Source organism: Rutidosis leptorrhynchoides, chromosome 5 (genome assembly GCF_046630445.1).
Source record: "Rutidosis leptorrhynchoides isolate AG116_Rl617_1_P2 chromosome 5, CSIRO_AGI_Rlap_v1, whole genome shotgun sequence".
NCBI classification, from domain to species: domain Eukaryota; kingdom Viridiplantae; phylum Streptophyta; class Magnoliopsida; order Asterales; family Asteraceae; genus Rutidosis; species Rutidosis leptorrhynchoides.
In genome coordinates, this window is record NC_092337.1 from 61,277,601 (window position 1) to 61,302,472 (window position 24,872).

A 24,872-nucleotide genomic window follows, 5' to 3' on the forward strand; every position below is an offset into this window, starting at 1 on the left:
CACATCTATATATATTTCGGAACAACCATAGACACTCTATATGTGAATGTTGGAGTTAGCTATACAGGGTTGAGGTTGATTCCAAAATATATATAGTTTGAGTTGTGATCAATACTGAGATACGTATACACTGGGTCGTGGATTGATTCAAGATAATATTTATCGATTTATTTCTGTACATCTAACTGTGGACAACTAGTTATAGGTTACTAACGAGGACAGCTGACTTAATAAACTTAAAACATCAAAATATATTAAAAGTGTCATAAATATATTTTAAACATACTTTAATATATATGTATATATTGTTATAGGTTCGTGAATCAACAGTGGCCAAGTCTTACTTCCCGACGAAGTAAAAATCTGTGAAAGTGAGTTATAGTCCCACTTTTAAAATCTAATATTTTTGGGATGAGAATACATGCAGGTTTTATAAATGATTTACAAAATAGACACAAGTACGTGAAACTACATTCTATGGTTGAATTATCGAAATCGAATATGCCCTTTTTATTAAGTCTGGTAATCTAAGAATTAGGGAACAGACACCCTAATTGACGCGAATCCTAAAGATAGATCTATTGGGCCTAACAAACCCCATCCAAAGTACCGGATGCTTTAGTACTTCGAAATTTATATCATATCCGAAGGGTGTCCCGGAATGATGGGGATATTCTTATATATGCATCTTGTTATTGTCGGTTACCAGGTGTTCACCATATGAATGATTTTTATCTCTATGTATGGGATGTGAATTGAAATATGAAATCTTGTGGTCTATTGTTACGATTTGATATATATAGGTTAAACCTATAACTCACCAACATTTTTGTTGACGTTTAAAGCATGTTTATTCTCAGGTGAATATTAAGAGCTTCCGCTGTTGCATACTAAAATAAGGACAAGATTTGGAGTCCATGTTTGTATGATATTGTGTAAAAACTGCATTCAAGAAACTGATTTCGATGTAACATATTTGTATTGTAAACCATTATGTAATGGTCGTGTGTAAACAGGATATTTTAGATTATCATTATTTGATAATCTACGTAAAGCTTTTTAAACCTTTATTTATAAAGGTTATGGTTTGTTTTAAAAATGAATGCAGTCTTTGAAAAACGTCTCATATAGAGGTCAAAACCTCGCAACGAAATCAATTAATATGGAACGTTTTTAATCAATAAGAACGGGACATTTCAGCTGGTGCGTTAGTCAATCCAAACGGCATAACCATAAACTCGTAATGACCATAACGCGTCCTAAAAGCAATTTTTGGAATATCATCCTCCTTTACTCGCATTTGATGATATCCAGAACGTAAATCGATCTTCGAATAAACCGACGAGCCTTGTAGTTGATCAAATAAGTCGTCAATTCTCGGCAGTGGATAACGGTTTTTGATGGTAAGTTTGTTCAACTCTCTGTAGTCAATACACAACCTAAATGTACCATCCTTCTTCTTGACAAGCAAAACAGGAGCTCCCCATGGTGATGTGCTTGGTCGAATGAAACCACGTTCTAATAGTTCTTGCAGTTAGCTTTGCAGTTCTTTCATCTCGCTGGGTGCGAGTCTATAAGGAGCACGAGCTATTGGTGCAGCTCCTGGTACAAGATCTATTTGAAATTCAACAGATCGATGTGTAGGTAGTCCCGGTAATTCTTTCGGAAATACATCGGGAAATTCTTTTGCGATGGAAACATCATTGATGCTCTTTTCTTCAGTTTGTACTTTCTCGACGTTTGCTAGAACAGCATAGCAACCTTTTCTTATTAGTTTTTGTGCCTTCAAATTACTAATAAGATGTAGCTTCATGTTGCCCTTTTCTCCGTACACCATTAAGGGTTCTCCTTCTTCTCGTACAATGCGAATTGCATTTTTATAACATACGATCTCTGCTTTCACCTTCTTCAGCCAGTCCATGCCAACTATTACATCAAAACTCCCTAACTCTACTGGTATCAAATCAATCTTAAATATTTCGCTACCCAGTTTAATTTCTCGATTCCGGCATATATTATCTGCTGAAATTAATTTACCGTTTGCTAATTCGAGTAAAAATTTACTATCCAACGGCGTCAATGGACAACTTAATTTAGCACAAAAATCTCTACTCATATAGCTTCTATCCGCACCCGAATCAAATAAAACGTAAGCAGATTTATTGTCAATAAGAAACGTACCCGTAACAAGCTCCGGGTCTTCCTGTGCCTCTGCCGCATTAATATTGAAAACTCTTCCGCGGCCTTGTCCATTCGTGTTCTCCTGGTTCGGGCAATTTCTAATAATGTGGCCCGGTTTTCCACATTTATAACAAACTACATTGGCATAACTTGCTCCGACACTACTTGCTCCGCCATTACTCATTCCGACACCATTTGTTCCTTTCGTTCTGTTAACCCCTGGTCCGTAGACCTCACACTTCGCCGCGCTATGACCATTTCTTTTACACTTGTTGCAAAATTTGGTGCAGAACCCCGAGTGATACTTTTCACACCTTTGGCATAGCTGCTTCTGATTGTTGTTGTTGTTGCGGTTGTTATTGTTGTTGGGATGATTGTTGTAGTTGCTGTTGTTATTGTTGTTGTTGTTGTTGTTGTTGGGCCGTTTGTTGTAGTTGCGATTGATGTTGCGATTGTTGGGATAATTTTTGCGATTATTATTGTAATTGCTGCTGTTGTTGTATTGGTGATTCTTATCACCATTTTCCTCCCACTTTCTTTTGACTTGCTTCACATTGGCCTCTTCAGCCGTCTGTTCTTTAATTCTTTCCTCAATCTGGTTCACTAGTTTGTGAGCCATTCTACATGCCTGTTGTATGGAGGCGGGCTCGTGTGAACTTATATCTTCTTGGATTCTTTCCGGTAATCCTTTCACAAACGCGTCGATCTTCTCTTCCTCATCTTCGAACGCTCCTGGACACAATAGGCACAATTCTGTGAATCGTCTTTCGTACGTGGTAATATCAAATCCTTGGGCTCGTAACCCTCTAAGTTCTGTCTTGAGCTTATTGACCTCGGTTCTGGGACGGTACTTCTCGTTCATCAAGTGCTTGAATGCTGACCACGGTAGTGCGTACGCATCATCTTGTCCCACTTGCTCTAGATAGGTATTCCACCATGTTAACGCAGAACCTGTGAAGGTATGTGTAGCGTACTTCACTTTGTCCTCTTCAGTACACTTACTTATGGCAAACACCGATTTGACCTTCTCGGTCCACCGTTTCAATCCGATCGGTCCTTCGGTTCCATCAAATTCCAAAGGTTTGCAGGCAGTGAATTCTTTGTAGGTGCATCCTACACAATTTCCTGTACTGCTAGATCCAAGGTTATTGTTGGTATGTAGCGCAGCCTGTACTGCGGCTATGTTTGAAGCTAGAAAAGTACGGAATTCCTCTTCATTCATATTCACGGTGTGTCGAGTAGTCGGTGCCATTTCCTTCAAAATAGTCAAATGGAACAAGTTAATCATACAGAATATTAAGAGTAGTTAATAGTATTTCGTAGCATAATATGAACTCATTTATAAAAGCTTTTTCTTCATATTAGCGTTTTATAAGTTTAAATTCGGGTAGTACCTACCCGTTAAGTTCATACTTAGTAGCTAATATACAATTCAACTACTACAATTCTATATGAAAAACTGATTATAATAATATTTCGCGTTCAAACTTTTATACAATATTTTACAAACTTACAATACCGCTTATTTTACATAAAGCATGAAATATAGCACACAATAACTTTGATACAAGATAGTTGTGAAGATAATTCTAGCTATTACACAAGTCGTTCAGCAAAGGCAATAAAGACACGTAATTCATACGTCCAGAAACAAGTCATGCATTCTGGTTTTACTAGGACTACTTCCCATCCTTGATCTTGTGGAACATAACCGTTATGGCCGTTGATAAGACAGCGTGTTGTAACATCGTCAAAGGGACGAGGGTTACGTAATGACCAACAGTCTCGTAATAACCTAAAAACCTCATTTCTTACCCCAATTACCGACTCCGTCACTTGTGGAAACGTTTTGTTTAATAGTTGTAGCCCGATGTTCTTTTTCTCACTTTGGTAAGAAACGAACATTACTAACCCGTAAGCATAGCATGATTCTTTATGTTGCATGTTAGCCGCTTTTTCTAAATCATGAAGTCCTATATTCGGATACATTGAGTCAAAATAATTTCTTAACCCGTTGCGTAAAATAGCATTTGGGTTCCCCGCAATATATGCGTCAAAGTAAACACATCGTAACTTATGGGTTTTCCAATGTGATATCCCCCATCTTTCAAACGAAAGTCTCTTATAAACCAAGACATTCTTGGAACGTTCTTTGAATGTCTTACAAACTGATTTCGCCGTAAATAGTTGTGCCGAAGAATTCTGACCGACTCTAGACAAGATTTGATCAATCATGTCTCCGGGTAGGTCTCTTAAAATATTGGGTTGTCTATCCATTTTGTGTTTTTATACTGTAAAATAGACAAGAGTTAGATTCATAAAAAAAATACTTATTAATACAAGCAATTTTTACATATATCATAAAGCATAAGCACACTATATTACATATATTACACCACACGAATACAACTATCTTATTCCGACTCGCTCGTTTCTTCTTCTTCGGTTTTGGTTCGTTTTGCCAAGTTTCTAGGGATATGTGATGTTCCCCTAATACGACCTGTCGTTTTCCACAACTGTTTAGAAAAACCTGGTGGTTTAGAGGTTCCCGGGTCATTGTTACAACTTAAGGGCTTCGGGGGTTGACGATACATATAAAGTTCATCGGGGTTGGAATTAGATTTCTCTATTTTTATGCCCTTTCCCTTATTATTTTCTTTCGCCTTTTTAAATTCAGTTGGGGTAATTTCTATAACATCATCGGAATTCTCGTCGGAATCCGATTCATCGGAGAATTGGTAATCCTCCCAATATTTTGCTTCCTTGGCGGAAACACCGTTGACCATAATTAACCTTGGTCGGTTGGTTGAGGATTTTCTTTTACTTAACCGTTTTATTATTTCCCCCACCGGTTCTATTTCCTCCTCCGGTTCCTCCTCTTCCGGTTCTGATTCTTCTTCTGGTTCTGATTCTTCTTCCGGTTCTTCTTCGGGAACTTGTGAATCAGTCCAATATATATTCGACTCTTCGTTATTATTAGGTGAGTCAATGGGATTTGTGCTAGAGGTAGACATCTATCACACAATATCAAACATGTTAAGAGATTAATATATCACATAATATATACATGTTAATAATATATAGTTTCCAACAAAAATGTTAAGCAATCATTTTTAAAGAAAACACGGTCGAAGTCCAGACTCACTAATGTATCCTAACAAACTCGATAAGACACACTAATGCAAATTTTCTGGTTCTATAAGACCAACGCTCGGATACCAACTGAAATGTCCCATTCTTATTGATTAAAAACGTTCCATATTAATTGATTTCGTTGCGAGGTTTTGACCTCTATATGAGACGTTTTTCAAAGACTGCATTCATTTTTAAAACAAACCATAACCTTTATTTCATAAATAAAGGTTTAAAAAGCTTTACGTAGATTATCAAATAATGATAATCTAAAATATCCTGTTTACACACGACCATTACACAGTGTTGTAAATCTCCCGAGATCTCCCCGAGATCTCCCCCGAGATCTCGTTTTTAGAAGGCAACCGAGATGAGATGTTCATCCCCCGAGATTTCTCGGTCAACGGGGTCAAACTTAGTCAAAGCTATGATTTCTCGGATTTTCTTGCTAACTTGTAAGATTTTCTTGTAAAATTCGTAATGTCTAAGATTTTCTCGCTCATTTCTGGGATACTTTTGTAAAATCTCGTAAAAATGTATATAAATATACATATATTTATGTTTTTATGTATATTTTTATTAAAAAAAACTATAAAGTCAACATCCGAGATCTCCCCGAGATTATTCCGAGATGCTGAGATCTCCTTAAAAAAGTCTAAACGAGATCTCCCCGAGATCCGAATTCTCCAACCTTGCCATTACATAATGGTTTACAATACAAATATGTTACATCGAAATCAGTTTCTTGAATGCAGTTTTTACACAATATCATACAAACATGGACTCCAAATCTTGTCCTTATTTTAGTATGCAATAGCGGAAGCTCTTAGTATTCACCTGAGAATAAACATGCTTTAAACGTCAACAAAAATGTTGGTGAGTTATAGGTTTAACCTATATATATCAAATCGTAACAATAGACCACAAGATTTCATATTTCAATACACATCCCATACATAGAGATAAAAATCATTCATATGGTGAACACCTGGTAACCGACATTAACAAGATGCATATATAAGAATATCCCCATCATTCCGGGACACCCTTCGGATATGATATAAATTTCGAAGTACTAAAGCATCCGGTACTTTGGATGAGGTTTGTTAGGCCCAATAGATCTATCTTTAGGATTCGTGTCAATTAGGGTGTCTGTTCCCTAATTCTTAGATTACCAGACTTAATAAAAAGGGGCATATTCGATTTCGATAATTCAACCATAGAATGTAGTTTCACGTACTTGTGTCTATTTTGTAAATCATTTATAAAACCTGCATGTATTCTCATCCCAAAAATATTAGATTTTAAAAGTGGGACTATAACTCACTTTCACAGATTTTTACTTCGTCGGGAAGTAAGACTTGGCCACTGGTTGATTCACGAACCTATAACAATATATACATATATATCAAAGTATGTTCAAAATATATTTACAACACTTTTAATATATTTTGATGTTTTAAGTTTATTAAGTCAGCTGTCCTCGTTAGTAACCTACAACTAGTTGTCCACAGTTAGATGTACAGAAATAAATCGATAAATATTATCTTGAATCAATCCACGACCCAGTGTATACGTATCTCAGTATTGATCATAACTCAAACTATATATATTTTGGAATCAACCTCAACCCTGTATAGCTAACTCCAATATTCACATATAGAGTGTCTATGGTTGTTCCGAAATATATATAGATGTGTCGACATGATAGGTCGAAACATTGTATACGTGTCTATGGTATCTCAAGATTACATAATATACAACACAAGTTGATTAAGTTATGGTTGGAATAGATTTGTTACCAATTTTCACGTAGCTAAAATGAGAAAAATTATCCAATCTTGTTTTACCCATAACTTCTTCATTTTAAATCCGTTTTGAGTGAATCAAATTGCTATGGTTTCATATTGAACTCTATTTTATGAATCTAAACAGAAAAAGTATAGGTTTATAGTCGGAAAAATAAGTTACAAGTCGTTTTTGTAAAGGTAGTCATTTCAGTCGAAAGAACGACGTCTAGATGACCATTTTAGAAAACATACTTCCACTTTGAGTTTAACCATAATTTTTGGATATAGTTTCATGTTCATAATAAAAATCATTTTCCCAGAATAACAAATTTTAAATCAAAGTTTATCATAGTTTTTAATTAACTAACCCAAAACAGCCCGCGGTGTTACTACGACGGCGTAAATCCGGTTTTACGGTGTTTTTCGTGTTTCCAGGTTTTAAATCATTAAGTTAGCATATCATATAGATATAGAACATGTGTTTAGTTGATTTTAAAACTGAAGTTAGAAGGATTAACTTTTATTTGCGAACAAGTTTAGAATTAACTAAACTATGTTCTAGTGATTACAAGTTTAAACCTTCGAATAAGATAGCTTTATATGTATGAATAGAATGATGTTATGAACATCATTACTACCTCAAGTTCCTTGGATAAACCTACTGGAAATGAGAAAAATAGATCTAGCTTCAAAGGATCCTTGGATGGCTTGAAAGTTCTTGAAGCAGAATCATGACACGAAAACAATTTCAAGTAAGATTTTCACTCGAAATAAGATTGTTATAGTTATAGAAATTGAAATAAAGTTTGAATATGATTATTACCTTGTATTAGAAAGATAACCTACTGTAAGTAACAAAGGTTTCTTGATCTTGGATGATTACTTGGAATGGATTTAGAAAACTTGGAAGTAAACTTGCAATCTTGGAAGTATTCTTGATTTTATGAAACTAGAACTTTTGAAATTTATGAAGAACACTTAGAACTTGAAGATAGAACTTGAGAGAGATCAATTAGATGAAGAAAATTGAAGAATGAAAGTGTTTGTAGGTGTTTTTGGTCGTTGGTGTATGGATTAGATATAAAGGATATGTAATTTTGTTTTCATGTAAATAAGTCATGAATGATTACTCATATTTTTGTAATTTTATGAGATATTTTATGCTAGTTGCCAAATGATGGTTCCCACATGTGTTAGGTGACTCACATGGGCTGCTAAGAGCTGATCATTGGAGTGTATATACCAATAGTACATACATCTAAAAGCTGTGTATTGTACGAGTACGGGTGCATACGAGTAGAATTGTTGATGAAACTGAACGAGGATGTAATTGTAAGCATTTTTGTTAAGTAGAAGTATTTTGATAAGTGTCTTGAAGTCTTTCAAAAGTGTATGAATACATATTAAAACACTACATGTATATACATTTTAACTGAGTCGTTAAGTCATCGTTAGTCGTTACATGTAAATGTTGTTTTGAAACCTTTAGGTTAACGATCTTGTTGAATGTTGTTAACCCATTATTTATTATAACAAATGAGATGTTAAATTGTTATATTATCATGATATTATGATATATAATATATCTTAGTATGATATATATACAGTTAAATGTCGTTACAACGATAATCGTTACATATATGTCTCGTTTCGAAATCATTAAGTTAGTAGTCTTATTTTTACATATGTATTTCATTGTTAATACACTTAATAATATATTTACTTATCATTTAACATAATTAACCAAGTGTATCAATATCTTAATATGATTCATATGTACCTAGTAAGACGTCGTTATAACGTTAATCGTTATATATATCGTTTTCGAGTTTCTTAAATTAATAGTCTCATTTTTATGTATATAACTCATTGTTAAAATACCTAATGAGATACAAAATTATAATAAAATCATGTTAACTATATATATAACCATATATATGTCATCGTATAGTTTTTACAAGTTTTAACGTTCGTGAATCACCGGTCAACTTGGGTGGTCAATTGTCTATATGAAACCTATTTCAATTAATCAAGTCTTAACAAGTTTGATTGCTTAACATGTTGGAAACACTTAATCATGTAAATAACAATTTCATTTAATATATATATAAACATGGAAAAGTTCGGGTCACTACAAGTTCCTTGTAAGAGATCTCATGTTCGAATCATGTCTAGGACGAATATTTTAGAGGTGGTCAGGGATGGGTTGGAAACAACCGACGAGTAATCATGTTGGGTTGTGTACATCAGAGTATGAAGTCGGATTAGTTGCCCTCCCGGGTATCTCGAACATGGAAATCCTTCTAATTTTTTTTTTCTGAATCTTGGTGGCGGAAGGTATGGTTGTGGAAGGGTTTTTTCGATTATCTTCTTTTCTACCAGGTGGGTGTTAGTTTCTTTTTGGTTCGTCTCATTTGCCTTGCTCCCTCCTTGACGTTCTCTTGATCAATTTTTCTACAAATATATATACAAGGGTTAAAGCTACAAATAAGTCATATACTTCCGTTTTTGTTCCGATAGACTATATATTCAAAAAATATTATTGTAGAATATATACTTCAAATATATTATTATAGACTATAAACTTGTTTAAGTGTTATTGTAACATATATAAAGTTTAGACCTGATAAATAACATATTTATTAAACATGTTATTTTTTGAATTCATCTTCATCTTCTCTTTAATCTACTTTCTCAAACAATATCTCACAACCTCTAACCAAATTCAAATCAAAAGCTCAATTTCAAACACTAATTAAATAAACTATCCAAATTAATAACTCAGATTCATATAAAAAGACATAACAAATAAGAAGTATCGTATAATAAAGTAAAACAAATCATGTTTATCTCAATACCGGTCACAATATTTTAGGTTTACCTCAATACCGCTCTATCAATGATATTTTGATCTTCCTTACAAACTATATGTTTTGGCTAAATAGGTTTGCTTGACATTTAAAATAGTAGAAAACTCCAATGGGTAAACGAATAAGATTTTGATAGTACAAAATATCAGGAGTCTAAGTATTTTTTTTATTTAGATATACAATATAATTGAATTATCTCGTAATTGTTTTTCTTTCTCTATCCAACTAATTGACTAAATATATATATATATATATATATATATATATATATATATATATATATTGTTATTAATGTTTGAACATGATATATTTTATGAACATATCGTTACCCTAACTACTAGGCTATCTTTATGGTTAAGAAAAATAAAGATGCTTTATGTTTTTAGTTTTAAGAAACATGAGTCTACCCACCATCTGCAAGACTGCAGATAAAACCAACTTGGTAAGATCAAGAAAAAAACAGCTAAACACATGCCAAGTCAATACTTATGACAATGAACAAACCTTCTACCAAGTTTAAAGAGCTCCAAAAAAAAAAAAAAGCTAAACCACAGTTAACATAAGCTTCAAGTACAAAAGTGCGGTCAACAGTTAAAATCAAGAATCATCAAACATTGATGTTTTAAAGAAACATGATCGGTGAATTATGGATCCAAATAGATCAATTCACAATTTGCAGAAGCTCGCTTGAAGCGCATTAATTCTCTGGCCAGCTCCAATATACCTTCATGAGAAGCAGGCTTAACAGACATCCTCTCAAGTATAGGTGAACTTGCAAGCAGGAAGCTGATAAATTCCATTTCTCTTGCAACTCCAACAATGCCAACAATTTTGACAAACCGCAGCTGGTTAAAAAAGCAATTTGTGAAATCTTCTTGATGCAAGTTGTTCATAACTGCTCTTGGACCTGTTTGTTCATCTGGTCGTGCCTACACATTGAATCCAACAGCATTATTATTATCATTATTATTATTATTATTTATTATAATGATGGAATTTTGAGTGTTGACCCAATAATGGGTATACGGTAAAGTGGGGTAAATGAGCTAAGCTACTTGCGCGAGCTCGTTAAAAACTCGATTCGAGCTGAGCATAAACGAGCTCGAGCCCGAGTCCGAGCTTACTTTAAGGATCGATTACTAAACGAGCTCGAGCTTCTTATATCGAGCTCGAACAAGCTCGCGAGCCTAAACGAGTTTTTCATTTATATACATTAAATTAAATATTATTTTTGTCTAATAATATACTAAATAATTGCATAATATGTTTATCTGTTATAAAGTATACAATATAATAAGTTATTCTTATTATATATGATTAAAAAGTATGCAATAAATAAATAAATATCGAAATTAAGTAAAATAACAATTAAATAATAATATTATTTAATAAACGAGTCGAGCCGAGCTCGAGCTTCCTTAATCGAGCTTTATATGTTAGGCTCGAACCGAGTTGAACTCAAGCTCGAGCTCAGCAAATTCTAAACGAGCCGAGCCCGATCCCAGGCAAGCTCGAGCTCGGCTCTGCTCTTTTACACCCCTAGTACTAAACAGGCAGATTTGGTTATATTTTTCCTCTAACAGGTCACGTGGGTATGATTTCACTAAGACTGTCGATACATAAACATGTTGAAAGGTGCAAAAGTCACCCAGAATGTGTTCGAAATGCATAATAGTCATTATCAGTTATAAAGTATACATTAATTAATAATTAATATTTTTGTCTACTAATATACTAAATAATTGCATAATAGTCATTATCAGTTATAAAGTATACAATATAATAAGTAAATCTTATTATATATGATTAAAAAGTATGCAATGAATAAAATAAATATCGAATTAAATTAAATAATAGTTAATTAATAATATTATTTAATAAACGAGTCGAGCCGAGCTCGAGCTTCCTTAATCGAGCTTTATATGTTAGGCTCGAACCAAGTTGAACTCAAGCTCGAGCTAAGCAAATTCCAAACGAGCCGAGCCGATCCCAGGCGAGCTCGAGCTTGGCTCTGCTCTTTTACACCCTTAGTACTAAACGGGCAGATTTGGTTATATTTTTCCTCTAACAGGTCACGTGGGTATAATTTCATTAAGACTGTCGATACATAAACATGTTGAAAGGTGCAAAAGTCACCCAGAATGTGTTCGAAATGCATAAACTTGAATCATTATTTTTGAATTTTTTATCAAACTTAAAACATTAATCATTTCTAGGATTGAAAAAAGGATACAACAAAGTAAAGTTTGTGCCTTTGCCCTACCAAACTCTACCAGTGTTAGCCCATTCCAAAAAAATAAAAATAAAAAAATAAAATAACTGTTTGAAACCATTAACCACCCGCCCAGGGTTGGAAATGTAGCGAGACGGAGACGAGTCAGTCGAGTCAGATCGATTCGGACGTCGACTAAACGGTGACTTTTAGTACTCGGTAATATATATTGAACATATATTACACATAAATATATCAAACATAAATATATCAAACATAAATATTTCAAACGTAAATATTTCAAACATATGTGAAGGGCACAAAATTTAAGTACAAGACAAAGTAAAATTTTGACCTAAGTTTAACCAACCTTGATTTTGACCGACTCAGACAAACTCATGCCGACTTTGATCGACTTTGATTGACTTTGATTGACTTTGACCTGGCTTTATAGCGCTGGCCGACTAATTAGACGTTTATGGGCGAAACGGGCCGTGCTAGTCACCAAACCGAGTAGTCAGTCAAGACAGATGCCGTTTACAACACTGAACCCACCTGACTTACTAACAGATTCTAAAAAGTTGGTATAGCTTGAGAGATATGTAACTAATGAGAAAATAATAAATGATATTGTCAGAACAAAACGTAAAAGTAAAAGATACTTACCAACATCTCAAGTTCCAAAAGGTTGGGTGAACTCCTAAGAATGCAAAGAGCCGCTAAAGATTCTTCGAAATCATTAAAATTTATACGCAGCGACAAATAATTGAGTTCCATACATGGAGTAGACAGTCTACGTGGCACCATATCCACCGCCAGAAACTATAAATATGTACGCAAATAAAGTTAAATACCTCCATTAAATACTGTAACTCGTTATAAAAAAAGTATGAAGGAAAAAAAAAATTACCTTTAGAAAGAAACTCTGAATCTCGAGTCTCTGAATACTTGGCAAAGAAGCAAAAAACTTGATCAACTTACTCGTAGTACCAAGACTTAACTCATAATCATTACCAATGTTTACATACAAGCCAATGGAAACGGTAGATAAATGCAACGTTTTTTCGAAATTAACATCTTCAAAAACACCTCCAATGTCAAAGAACGTAAGTTTTGGAGCGTGAATTTTGAGATGAGCGAAACCCTCAAAGTTCATCAAAGTCAACCTTTCGAGTAACGGGCATTTATAAATCAATTCATCGAAAACATCTTGGTCCATTGTAATATGTTGAAGGTCAAGACTGGTCAACATTTTAAAACCATTGAACAATGAAGGAGGCTGTAACAAGCAGTTAAAAAGCTCGAGATGAGATAATTTGTCACACAAGTACAAAGGTGAAGGTAGCTTGTAGCGTTGACCTTTCCATATTTCGAGTATAAATTCTTTGACCGATCCTCGAGATAGAAAAAGTATCCATCTGTCGATGTCGCAAACACCTTGTAGGTCCCGGTGAGAAAGCTTGAATTTGTGTATGGGGCCGTTATGAAGTAAGAGGACGTGATCGACTATTTTTACCATTTTATTTTTTATTACTGTTGGATCTTGAGATGAGACTAACACGGATTGATTATCGAAGACGAGACTTGTAAGGTTGACCCATTTGTATCTCCATTTACTTGACAATATGCTTGTTCTTACTGCATCCCTTAGTGTTACTAGGGACAAAATTTTGTCAACGATATGACCTGGTAAGTTGCTGATTCTGTCTATCTCCATTTCCATTTGACAAGGGATCTTGGGTTGTTCTCTTTGTTTCTGAAAAATGTTTCGGATATGTTGATATTATTATGACATAATAAGTTTCAGAAGCAACATAACATAAAGCAGAGGAATATTCACAATTTACAAAATTAAAACAAAATAGTAATGGTCTACTTCTAAGGGTTCGTTTTGATTACCTCTTAATTGAATAGCTTAGTGTTGAACCATTCAATATTCAATGTGTTTGTTTCAGACTTCTGAATGATATATGGTGCCGAATGATTTATGTGTTGAACCATTCAGAGTTGAAATACTCTCTTAACCATTAAGCACCTAAATTTTATGTAGTATCCTCTTTAAATTATATCATTAAGACTTTTAAACAACTTTGTTATTTTTTTAATCATGCAAAAGGTTAATAAATTAATTTTACATCATTTACTTTGTTCACTCAAAATGGTTATCAAACATGTTATTTTCATTCGGAATCAACTTCATTCAGAAACTTTGAATCATTCGGACCATTCAGCATTTAATCATTCAGTTTTATCAACCGCACTCTAAATGTCTACTTTCTAGTGTTAAAAGAAAACTAGAGACAGTAAAACTTGTATGATTAAACAAGTCCCATCCTACATTTACAGCATAAGGTAAATGGGAGCATCACATATAATTAAATTACCAAATTACTTGTGAATTCAGTCATATCACTCATGATTGGGTACAGATGTAATGCGAATAAATTGTGAAATCATCATTGCACAGTTTCCATCATTCTCTATGTGAATCTTTGATCTACACCAGAACAAAAAATGCAATCAGTAACACAGCAAAATCTAAAAACTTCTAACGAAACAAAATCTTTTATCAGCAAGAAAAATGTAACTTACTGACTATGACAAATTATATTTCATGCTTTTTTTAAGAAATAATTAGACTTCGGCTTTGAACAAAAACACGAATAATAAAAAAAAAAAACGTATGCATAATGATGCCTCAAATTTAACTATACAAGCACCCAAGATTCAACATTCATTTGAAGAAAAAAAAAAACACAAATTAACATATATAAATTCCTAAACAAATTAGGGCTATTGTACAACGCCCTATGACACTACTATAGTACTATGTTTCAATTAACAGATAGATATATAAAATGCAAAAACCCTAGAATCCTTCAAAACACAAAATTAAGACAAATTGTCTCAAATTAATCAGCGATAGCGTTCTAAGTATTGTATAAAGTTAGTAAGTATTCATCAATTACACTTATCATAGGAGACAATCGATGATTAAAAAAAAGTACGTTAGATGTTAATACTAAAGCGTGCACACACAAATAAAAATAACCTAAGAGCTGTAAAACCTAGCGAAAATTGATAATATTCAGACAAGTGCAAGAATAAAAGAGGGTAAAGTGTGTAAATTACATGCGGCGTAAATTAAAAATTTTATGTGCTCAGTCGGCGAAGAAAAATTGGGTGCAAAGAAGAAGGAAATCAAACCTGAAAGATGAAAATTTGGGTGTATGAAATTAAGAATTGTGAACATTAAATGGCCTACATATAGAAACTCATTTGGGTTGTTATGCCAGTTTCAATGTTAATCTTTCAATATTTCACATTGACCATGAATAATGGTAATTGTGAAGTGGGGGTGGATAAAGTGCATTTTTTGAGGTAAATTTGTGACTGGACTATGACAGAGAAAATGGTAAGTTGTTATGAGTGACTTTTGTCAAAAAATAACAATGGCGTGATATTTTATTTTTAATTTTTTGTTTAATTATTTTAATTAGTTTTTATTTATTAAATAAGATAAAATATAACACTACATATATAAAAAAAAGCAACATTAATAAAAAAAAAGTTACATTAAAAAAATGTTACATTAAAAAAAACCTTACATTAAAAAAAAGTTACATGAATTAAAAAAATAAAATTAAAGACTAGCTTGTAGAATGAAAGTTTGGTGGAAGGTTCAAAATATGAGCCGTTAAATCTTCACGTAGTTGATCGTGTACGCTTCGATCGCGAATTTCCTTTTCTCGTGATTTACGATCTTTGACTCTTCTCCCAATATTACGACGGGGTCTGTTTTCGGGTTTATCTAACCATTCTTGTTCCCAAATACTCAAGGAAAAACCGTTATCTTCTTGTATCATGTTGTGCATAACAATGCAACTGTACATTATCTTTCTCATCTTGTTAACGCTCATAACACGTGTCGGAGTTTTTAAAATTGCAAACCTACCTTGTAAAACACCAAATGTAGGCTCTACGTCCTTTCGAGCACTCGCTTGAAATCTAGTAAATTTGACTCGTGGCTCATCAATAGGCGTAGAATATACCTTTATTAAGGTTGTCCAATCAGGATATATTCCGTCCGCCAAATAGTAACCAAAGGGATAGACGTGTCCGTCTACTTCAAACGGAGACATTGCAGCTCTATCTTTTTTGAGTGAATCAAACAATGGAGAATAATTTAACACATTTATGTCGTTGTTTGAACCAGCCATCCCAAAAAACGAATGCCATATCCACATATCGTATGAAGCAACCGCTTCAAGCATGATCGTAGGGTGATCGTGATCACCTCTAGTATATTGACCTTTCCCTGCAACGGGACAATTTTTCCAAGCCCAATGCATACAATCAATACTACCCAACATTCATTTAAAACCATGTTTCTCCTCGTGCGCCGAATACAACCGAGCAACGTCAATTGCCGTCAGCTTCCGCAAATATTCTCGGCCATATAAATCAATTATACACTTGCAAGAATTATTTAAGCAAACATATCCCGTTTTCTCCGCCATTTTTATGTATTCATCAAAAATATCAACGGATGTTCCATACGCCAATTGGCGTAACGCGCAAGTTATTTTTTGAAACGTTGTAAAACCAAGACGTCCGAGTGCATCCGGACGTTGTTGGAAAAATACAAAGTGTTTAGGAGCATTATTAGTATAAGAGTGATTGAGAATACCGTCTTTGATACGGAGAAATAAATGAATTCGCATCAGGAATCGTCTCTTGAAAATGTCATGTGGATACGTCGGAGTTTGAGAAAAATAGTCGTTCCACAAATTAATACCCGCTTGTTCAAGATCTCTATTAATAAAACGTCGTAGGTTTCGTTGCACCCGAGTTCTTCTAGGTTGGTTTTCTTCCTCTTCGTCGGACGAGGTGCTATCGAATAACAAATCAAGACTCGCGGCTAAAAATTCCATTTTTTGTTGATGAAAACTAAAATGTTTATGTTTATATAATTTGGATTGATATGTATAAAGTATGAATGAAAAATGTGTGAAATGAATAATAAAAATGAAGGTAAATTGTGTATATATTTATAGGAGAAAAAGAAGAAAAAAAATTAAAAAACCCAACCGCTAGTCCTCCAACGGCTAAATATCATCCACCAATCACAGCAAGCCACCTCCCCTAACCGCCCCTCTCTCTCCCCCGTGATCAGCCGATAAACGCCGGGCCACAAACGCCCACAAACGCCCATTCCCGGCGTTTGTCGAGGCATTTGTCGAGCCATGTGGATGGCATGGTGGCGGATGCCGCGCGTTATCTGTGGTCACATGTGTTTAGTGGAAAAGAATATTGAAAAAATAATACGGAGTAAAAAAAATGTATTTTTAAGTTAAAAAAAAAGTAAAAGAAAATGCAAGAATTTAAATCAAACTTTAAAAGTATCGGTTGTCGTTTCAGTTTTAGTGTCTTTCAGTATCATGTTGATGATTAGACTGATTTCGAAAAAATAACATTGGTGAAAAAGTAAAAAAGTCGTTCAGTGTCAGTTTTGAGTGTCATTCAAAGAGAATATATTAATTTTGTTATTTATTTGTTTGTTTATTTTAACTTCTAGTTAATTTATTAATTTACATTTACAAACTAAATATTTTAAACCAAAAAAATAAAATATATACTTAAAATAAAGGTTGCATTAGAAAATAATAATAAAAATAATAATAATAATAATAATAATAATAATAATAATAATAATAATAATAATAATAATAATAATAATAATAATAATAATAATAATAATAATAATAATAATAATAATAATAATGACATGAGACTTGAAAAAAAAACCAAACAAACTTTACCTAAATGAAATTCTACGTATTTGATACAACCTAAACAAACTACTGCCAAATACGATAAACTACTATGTTTTCTCATATCTCGGCGTATCTTCTCCTTTTTTCTTCTCAATTGCCCTCATATCTCTCTCACTCTAGTTATCCGTATCAATCGACAAAATCCTTAACTGTGTTTCCATCTTTATTTGATTATAATATTTTTTCTTCGCCAAACCAACTTCTTCAAAGTTTTCTTTCAAAAACAAATGCAAAGTCTTTTGAGTTGATTTCGCGAAATCATTTGAAGGTTTCCTTGATTTCCTTGAGCTTGTTGAGGTTCTTGAGTTTCTTGATCTTCTTGGTGTTCCGGGTGGGCGGAGCAAAATATCATCACCGAAAAGCCCCTCGTTTGGGTTCCGTTCACTTTCTTCATTTTCATCTCGGTTCAAGTCAAACGCATCGGGTCCACAATCATCACCATTGTTTATACCTTCAACAACACGGCGGGTGTTTCCCCTACCAACAACAACCAGATCGCGAAGTAGCCACTTTGACTTGTCCATCAAAAAACTTCAAGCCTTAAACTTGGAAAAACCTTCCCATACTCGACCCGAAATTGTTCGTCGCACCATCGTTGAAAAAGTACGTCATTTTTCTACTACGCCATTCGTTTTTCAAACGGTGATATATAGTGATATATTTGTTGCAATCAGCATTCAACTTGGTCCACTTCAAAGAAAACGCATCTTTTATACTATCAAATGGAGGTCTTCGGTTGTTGTATTCGTCCACAATCAAATTCCAAAATATTTTCCTATGCATTTGAAAATTGATTAGTAAATATAATAAATATATATAACAATAAAAAACGACAACAAAAATCAATCTCATAAAAGTAGTGTATGAGAGAAGTAGGATATAGATAATCATTCCCCATCCTACATAAACATATATAACACGTATAAAGAAATATAATATATATATATATATATATATATATATATATATATATATATATATATATATATATATATATATATATATATATATATATATAATAAAATTATACCACTTATTGTGTTTCCTCGAGTCGAACTTTCCGACACATGTACCCAACACTTGGCCAAACGAAATTCTTCATCCGGAGTCCACGCGTTTTGAGTGCTGCTCAGACCATCATCAACCATTTTTTCTGTCCTTTATCACGCCGCCGGTCCGACATCGGTGTAGGTACCTCATTATCAACCGAATGCGCACCCGAATCTGTCCTTCCTTGATTGCGACTTTGTTGCCATGCAAGAAAATCGTTGTAGTTGTCGGGTTGTCTTTGGGGCACTTGTGTTTGAAACGAACCAAATGAATTATCGAAAGACTTAGGTGTTTGAGGCACTTGCAGACTCGTTTGTCAAAATGCATTCGCGTTTGGTTGAACCCAAGTACTCGGACTAATTCAATTCCATTGATGGCCGTATGGATTAGCCGGGTTCATCGGGTGGTTTGGGTGATTTAGATTTGTAACACCGACCATTTTTTTCTATAACACATTGGAAGACAATGATTAATAAAAGCATTCAGATTAACATTTACAAAAGAACACAGTTCAAAGTTAATCCATAATTATTGCAAACCCTTATTAATTCTAACATTACACAAAACGGTGTTACATGACAACCTTAACCGACTCTGGTCACAACCAGTTTTAAAACGAAGTAAGAAACATCAAAGTTGGTTCTTGTCAAACTTGTCTTCCAAACAGCCCGTAACACCCATCCAACTAGCAGCAACTAAACCTGCAAGGGGAGTAAATGTGGGGGATTAACGCACCACTAAGTGAATGGATATTATCTAACAGACATAACTTAAGCATCACACAAGCTATACACTACACATCATACACATGTTAACCACGAACTAGCATACAAGTAAAGACAATACGAGGATCGGCAGCTTGTACAAGCACACGACTCCTAGCTGATCAGACTAGAGTCTACCGATAGTCATTGCTACCCGATCCACAGTATAGTTATCCGGACGGAAAGGATGTGTCATTCAAAACTATACTCCACAATCAGTAGCACTTGGGCCCAATCCCCTCAGGCATGGTTGACCTCATACGTACTCTAACTTCCTCGGGCCCGATTACGAGTCCATAACCTCCTTTGGCCTAGCTGGTGCCAAACACAGTGCACACATAATAACACACAATGGCGGAACTATGTACAACAATAGGAGGGCTGTGGCCCTCCCAATACTTTGGGTAATAGTGTAAGTTTTTAGTATTTTATGGCTATTTTTATGGATTACATCTTAGAGTTACGATGTATTCTTATGTTGGCCTCCTTAAATAATTTAACCTCCACTCCCTATATTATTAAATCCAATGCCACTTTTCAACAATGTCCAGTACCTCCATATAGCATATTATATCGTTTGTGTATTGTAGTATAGCATATTATATCGTTCGTGTTATATGCTATTGTTTGTGCTAGCTCGTGATATCGTGGATTTAGCATTGTACTTTGAGATGGTATGCTAATTTAAAATGCTAGCGTGTATGAGGTATTTGTGTGAGTGTTTGCAAGTAGGTATATTATATATGTATGTGTATAATTATTTCATTCACTAAGCGTTTTGCTTACCCTCTCGTTGTTTACCTTTTTATAGGCTCCGGCGTCGACAAGGGTAAGGGCGTTCGTTTGGATTAGTGATCCCGCTTTGTTATGTTAGGAGAAGCTTTTGGACGTATAGCTTTTTGAAGTTTGACCGAGATTTGGGTAGTTTAACCCCCAAACATCATGCTCTAGTGTCGTTTGGAATTTAAACTAATGTGGTCGAAACTTATATTTTGTACGAAACTCGTAATACGGTCATATGTGGGCCCGGTGTCGTAAAACTAGTTTTATTATTGGAACATGTTAGTTTTACTTATATTGTTGTGTTGTGAAAAACGTTTCGTCTAAATATATCGGGAAGTGGGAGATCATTAATTGAAAAATGCAAAATCCGGACAGAAGCTGAAGCAGCTTGTGCGTGCCGCGCACAAGGGGTGTTGCGCGCCGCGGACCCCTCTGTAAAAAAAAATAAAAAAATTTTGGTCTGTTTTCAGTTGAATATTGGGTTGGGTTGTTACATGTTGTGATGTGAACCACGGAGCCGGTAGCATCAAAGTGTGAACCACGAAGTCGGTAGCACTATAAAATGAGGTGTGAACCACGGAGCCGGTAGCACCGAAGTGTGAACCACGGAGCCGGTAGCACTATAAAAGAGTATGACTCGAATGCGTAGATACGTGAACCACGGATCCGGTAGCGTCATAGCATTACATATGGTGTGAACCACGGAGCCGGTAGCACCATGACGCGTTTATGGTTAACCATATAGTTCGTGTATGTATTGTAGTGTAGCATGTTATATTTGGGGTATATGCTATTATTTATGCTAGTTGCGGTGTTGGAGATTATTTGCTTTATACTTGGAGTTCGTATGCTAATATTATATTGCTAGCATGTTTGTGGTATGTGTGTAGGTGGATGCAAGTAGGTATATTATATATGCATGTGTATACTTATTGCACTCACTAAGCTTTAGTTTACCTCTCTCGTTGTTTACTTTTTAGATGCAGGATTGGAGAAAGGGAAAGGGGTTGTTGGGCATTAGATCTCCCATATTGGATGCTTGGTGAAGCTTTTGGAAGTCGACCTAGAGTTTTAGGTAGTTTAGCCCCAAACCATGCTCGGGTATTGTTTGGATTAAAACTATCATGTTAAAGGGTCGAACTTGTAAACAATTGATTAAAGGCACTTGTGCCTTGTGTTGTAAACATTAAACTTGTTGTATGCTTAATTGGGATGTATGAAATGGTTTACATCTTGTGATCATTCGAATGACGCGTAAATGGTTTATTACTATAAAAAAAAAAAATTTGGGTTGCATACGGGTTGGGTTGTTTCAAGTGGTATCAAAGCATGGTCTAAGGGATTTAGGCGACTTGAGATAGGTGCCTAGACTTAGACTTTATTGTGTATGCATTTTATGCGGGACTTGTAGGAGACGGGTCGGACCGGGTTTGGTTAGTGCATAGGTTTATGTGAACTAACCATGCGCTACTTGTTTTGTGTTGTATTTGTAATCATCAAGCGAGATAGACGTTGTACTAGTAAGTTAATGCGATGTGCTCGCGTAATAATGACTAGCTACCATTATTACGGGTTCAAATCGTGTCAAACGAGCGATGTACGACGATTGTTGAGCAAGATGGGGCGTTGTGGTGTGCTTATATCATTCTTGTTTGTTCCGTTGTTTATTTTATTTCATTTTATAGAATGAAGATGAGAAACGGGCATGATACCGAAAATGGAGGCCCGAGTGAGGATGCCGAGTTTACGGCCAAGGTTGAGGCCATTTTGAAAAGGCATCACACGGCCTTTCTTGAGGACGTTAGGAAGATGTTCTTAGATTCGATTGACGAGCAAGCAGTTGATCTTGTTAAGGAACAAATTAAGGCCGTTCTTGACGAAGATAATGTTGGAAGGCGTGACTTTTTCTACAATAATTTCAAAGATGCTCAACCTCCCACTTTTGAGGGTGAACGGGATCCACTCAAGAGTGCCCGTTGGATCTCCGATATGGAGGGGGCATTTCGTACTTGTGAATGCCCTCTCGATAAGAAGACAAGGTACGGGAGTAGTATGTTAATTGGTGATTCTAAGTTGTGGTGGGATGCGAAAATCCAACTTTACGGTGAAGAACTATGTATGGGTTTCACTTGGGACGAGTTCAAGGCGGAATTTTTCCAAGAGTACCGAACTTCGGCCGATCTTACTAGACTTAAGGACGAGTTGCGTGCCTTGAGGCAAGGGTCGATGGATTTGAACACTCTCAAATCCGTTTTCTTGTCAAAGAACCAATTTTGCCCGGAGTATGTAGGGAATGATAAAATGTTGAAAGAAGATTTTTATCGAACCTTGAACGATAGCTATCAAGAGAAGATTAGTGTGAACATGGTGAAAAGTTTTGATGAGTTGTTCGATATGGCCAAAGGTTTTGAGTCGCTCGGTTTGAGAAAGAGTGGCTTTACTTTTGGTAAAAGAAAGTTTGAAGCTACTAGTCATTCCAACAAGAAAAGTAGGAGCGCGAGTGAGAGTGTTGGTAGTGTGAAGAAGGGTGCGTCCGGGGGTTATGGACCCAAATGTTATAATTGTGGATGACAAGGACACATGGCTCGCGATTGTACAAATGCATCTTCAACACCAAAGCTCACTTGCTACGATTGTCAAAAGGAAGGGCATCGAAGGACGGAATGTCCCGAGTTGCGGAGTGATCATGTTAAGAAGTTAGGGAAGGCGGAGGGTACGGTCCGGGGGCGAAATTACTTAATGACCAATGATGAGGCCAAGCAATCCAATGAAGTTGTCTCAGGTACTTTTATGGTTAACTCTAATCCGGCAAGGATATTATTTGATAGCGGTGCTAATTTGTCATTCGTTTCACCTCGATTTGTGCCTAAACTTAATGAACCGTTAGCTAAGTTAAGTCATCCGATAGAAGTCGAAATAGCGGATGGAAAAACGGTGCTAGGGGTAGACATTTGTAAAGATTGTAATATTGTATTTGGTGCCGAAATGTTTAAAATTGATCTCATTCCGATGACTTTGGGTGAGTTTGATATTGTCGTTGGTATGGATTGGCTCAATCGTTATAGAGCCGATATTGTATGCCATGAAAAGTCTATTCGTGTGAAGACCCCAAGTGGGGGAGAGTTAATTATTCATGGCGAGAAACGTGGAAGACTTGTGCCATTATGCACTATTGCACGGGCACGTCGTTTTCTTACTAGTGGTGGTATGGCTTTTTTTCCTCATGTAGTTGATACTCGTGAAGAGCCACCATCCATTCGTGAAATTTCGGTGGTTAGTGAATTCGAAGACATTTTTCAGATGAATTACCGGGTGTTCCGGCGGAAAGACAAGTTGAATTTCGTATCGAGTTGGTTCTGGGGGCTACCCCCATTGCTAAAACTCCTTATTGTTTAGCTCCAACGGAAATGCAAGAGTTGTTAAATCAAACCTAAGAGTTGCTTGAAAATGATATTATTCGACCGAGTGCTTCACCATGGGGCGCTCCGGTTTTATTCGTTAAGAAGAAAGATGGTAGTATGCGGATGTGCATCGATTATCGGGAGTTAAACAAAGTGACGATCAAGAATCGCTATCCATTGCCTCGGATTGACGATTTATTTGACCAACTCCAAGGTGCAACGTATTTTTCTAAGATTGACTTACGGTTCGGCTATCACTAAATGCGGGTCCGTGAGGAAGATATTGAGAAAACGGCCTTTCGAACGCGTTATAGGCATTTTGAATTTTTAGTTATGCCTTTTGGTCTTACGAATGCACCAGCGGCATTCATGGATCTTATGAACCGAGTGTGCCAACCTATGTTGGACAAGTCGGTGATTGTGTTCATTGACAACATCCTCGTTTATCCTAAGAGTATGAAGGAACATGAACGTCATTTGCGTGAAGTATTGAAGACTTTGCGAAAGGAGAAGTTGTATGCTAAATTTTCAAAGTGTGAATTTTGGCTAAGGGAAGTGCAATTCCTTGGCCACATTGTGAATAACGAAGGCATTCAAGTAGATCCGGGGAAGATAGAGACGGTAAAAAGTTGGGAACGACCGACTACACCTACGGTAATTCGAAGTTTTCTCGGATTGGCCGGTTATTATCGTCGGTTTATCCAAGACTTTTCTAAAATCGCCTCTCCGTTAACAAAGTTGACAAGGAAGAACGTGGAGTTTAATTGGGAAAATGAACAAGAGATTGCTTTCCAATTGTTGAAGGAAAAGTTGTGTCAAGCTCCTGTGTTGGTGTTACCGGAAGGTGTAGAA

At 35.4% G+C, this 24,872-nt stretch overlaps 2 protein-coding genes across 3 annotated transcripts; both read right to left on the reverse strand.

Moving 5' to 3' along the window:
• Positions 1 to 10,367: 10,367 nt before the first annotated feature.
• On the reverse strand, positions 10,368 to 14,673 carry LOC139848285 (F-box/FBD/LRR-repeat protein At1g13570-like). 2 transcript variants are annotated; one of them, XM_071838021.1, is made up of 4 exons: positions 14,578 to 14,673; positions 13,096 to 13,941; positions 12,852 to 13,007; positions 10,368 to 10,902 (listed from the first exon to the last, which is right to left on the reverse strand). In XM_071838021.1, exons 2-4 carry the CDS (start codon positions 13,906 to 13,908, stop codon positions 10,618 to 10,620), a joined length of 1,254 nt encoding a protein of 417 aa, XP_071694122.1. In that variant the 5' UTR covers positions 13,909 to 13,941; positions 14,578 to 14,673; the 3' UTR covers positions 10,368 to 10,617. The 2 variants fall into 2 exon arrangements, with proteins under 2 accessions (XP_071694122.1, XP_071694121.1); XM_071838020.1 differs by having other exon boundaries at positions 10,369 to 10,902; positions 14,570 to 14,673.
• A 1,162-nt stretch (positions 14,674 to 15,835) lies between these two features.
• Positions 15,836 to 17,433, reverse strand: LOC139848672 (uncharacterized). The gene is made up of 2 exons (XM_071838383.1): positions 17,316 to 17,433; positions 15,836 to 16,503 (listed from the first exon to the last, which is right to left on the reverse strand). Exons 1-2 carry the CDS (start codon positions 17,431 to 17,433, stop codon positions 15,836 to 15,838), a joined length of 786 nt encoding a protein of 261 aa, XP_071694484.1.
• Positions 17,434 to 24,872: the final 7,439 nt, after the last annotated feature.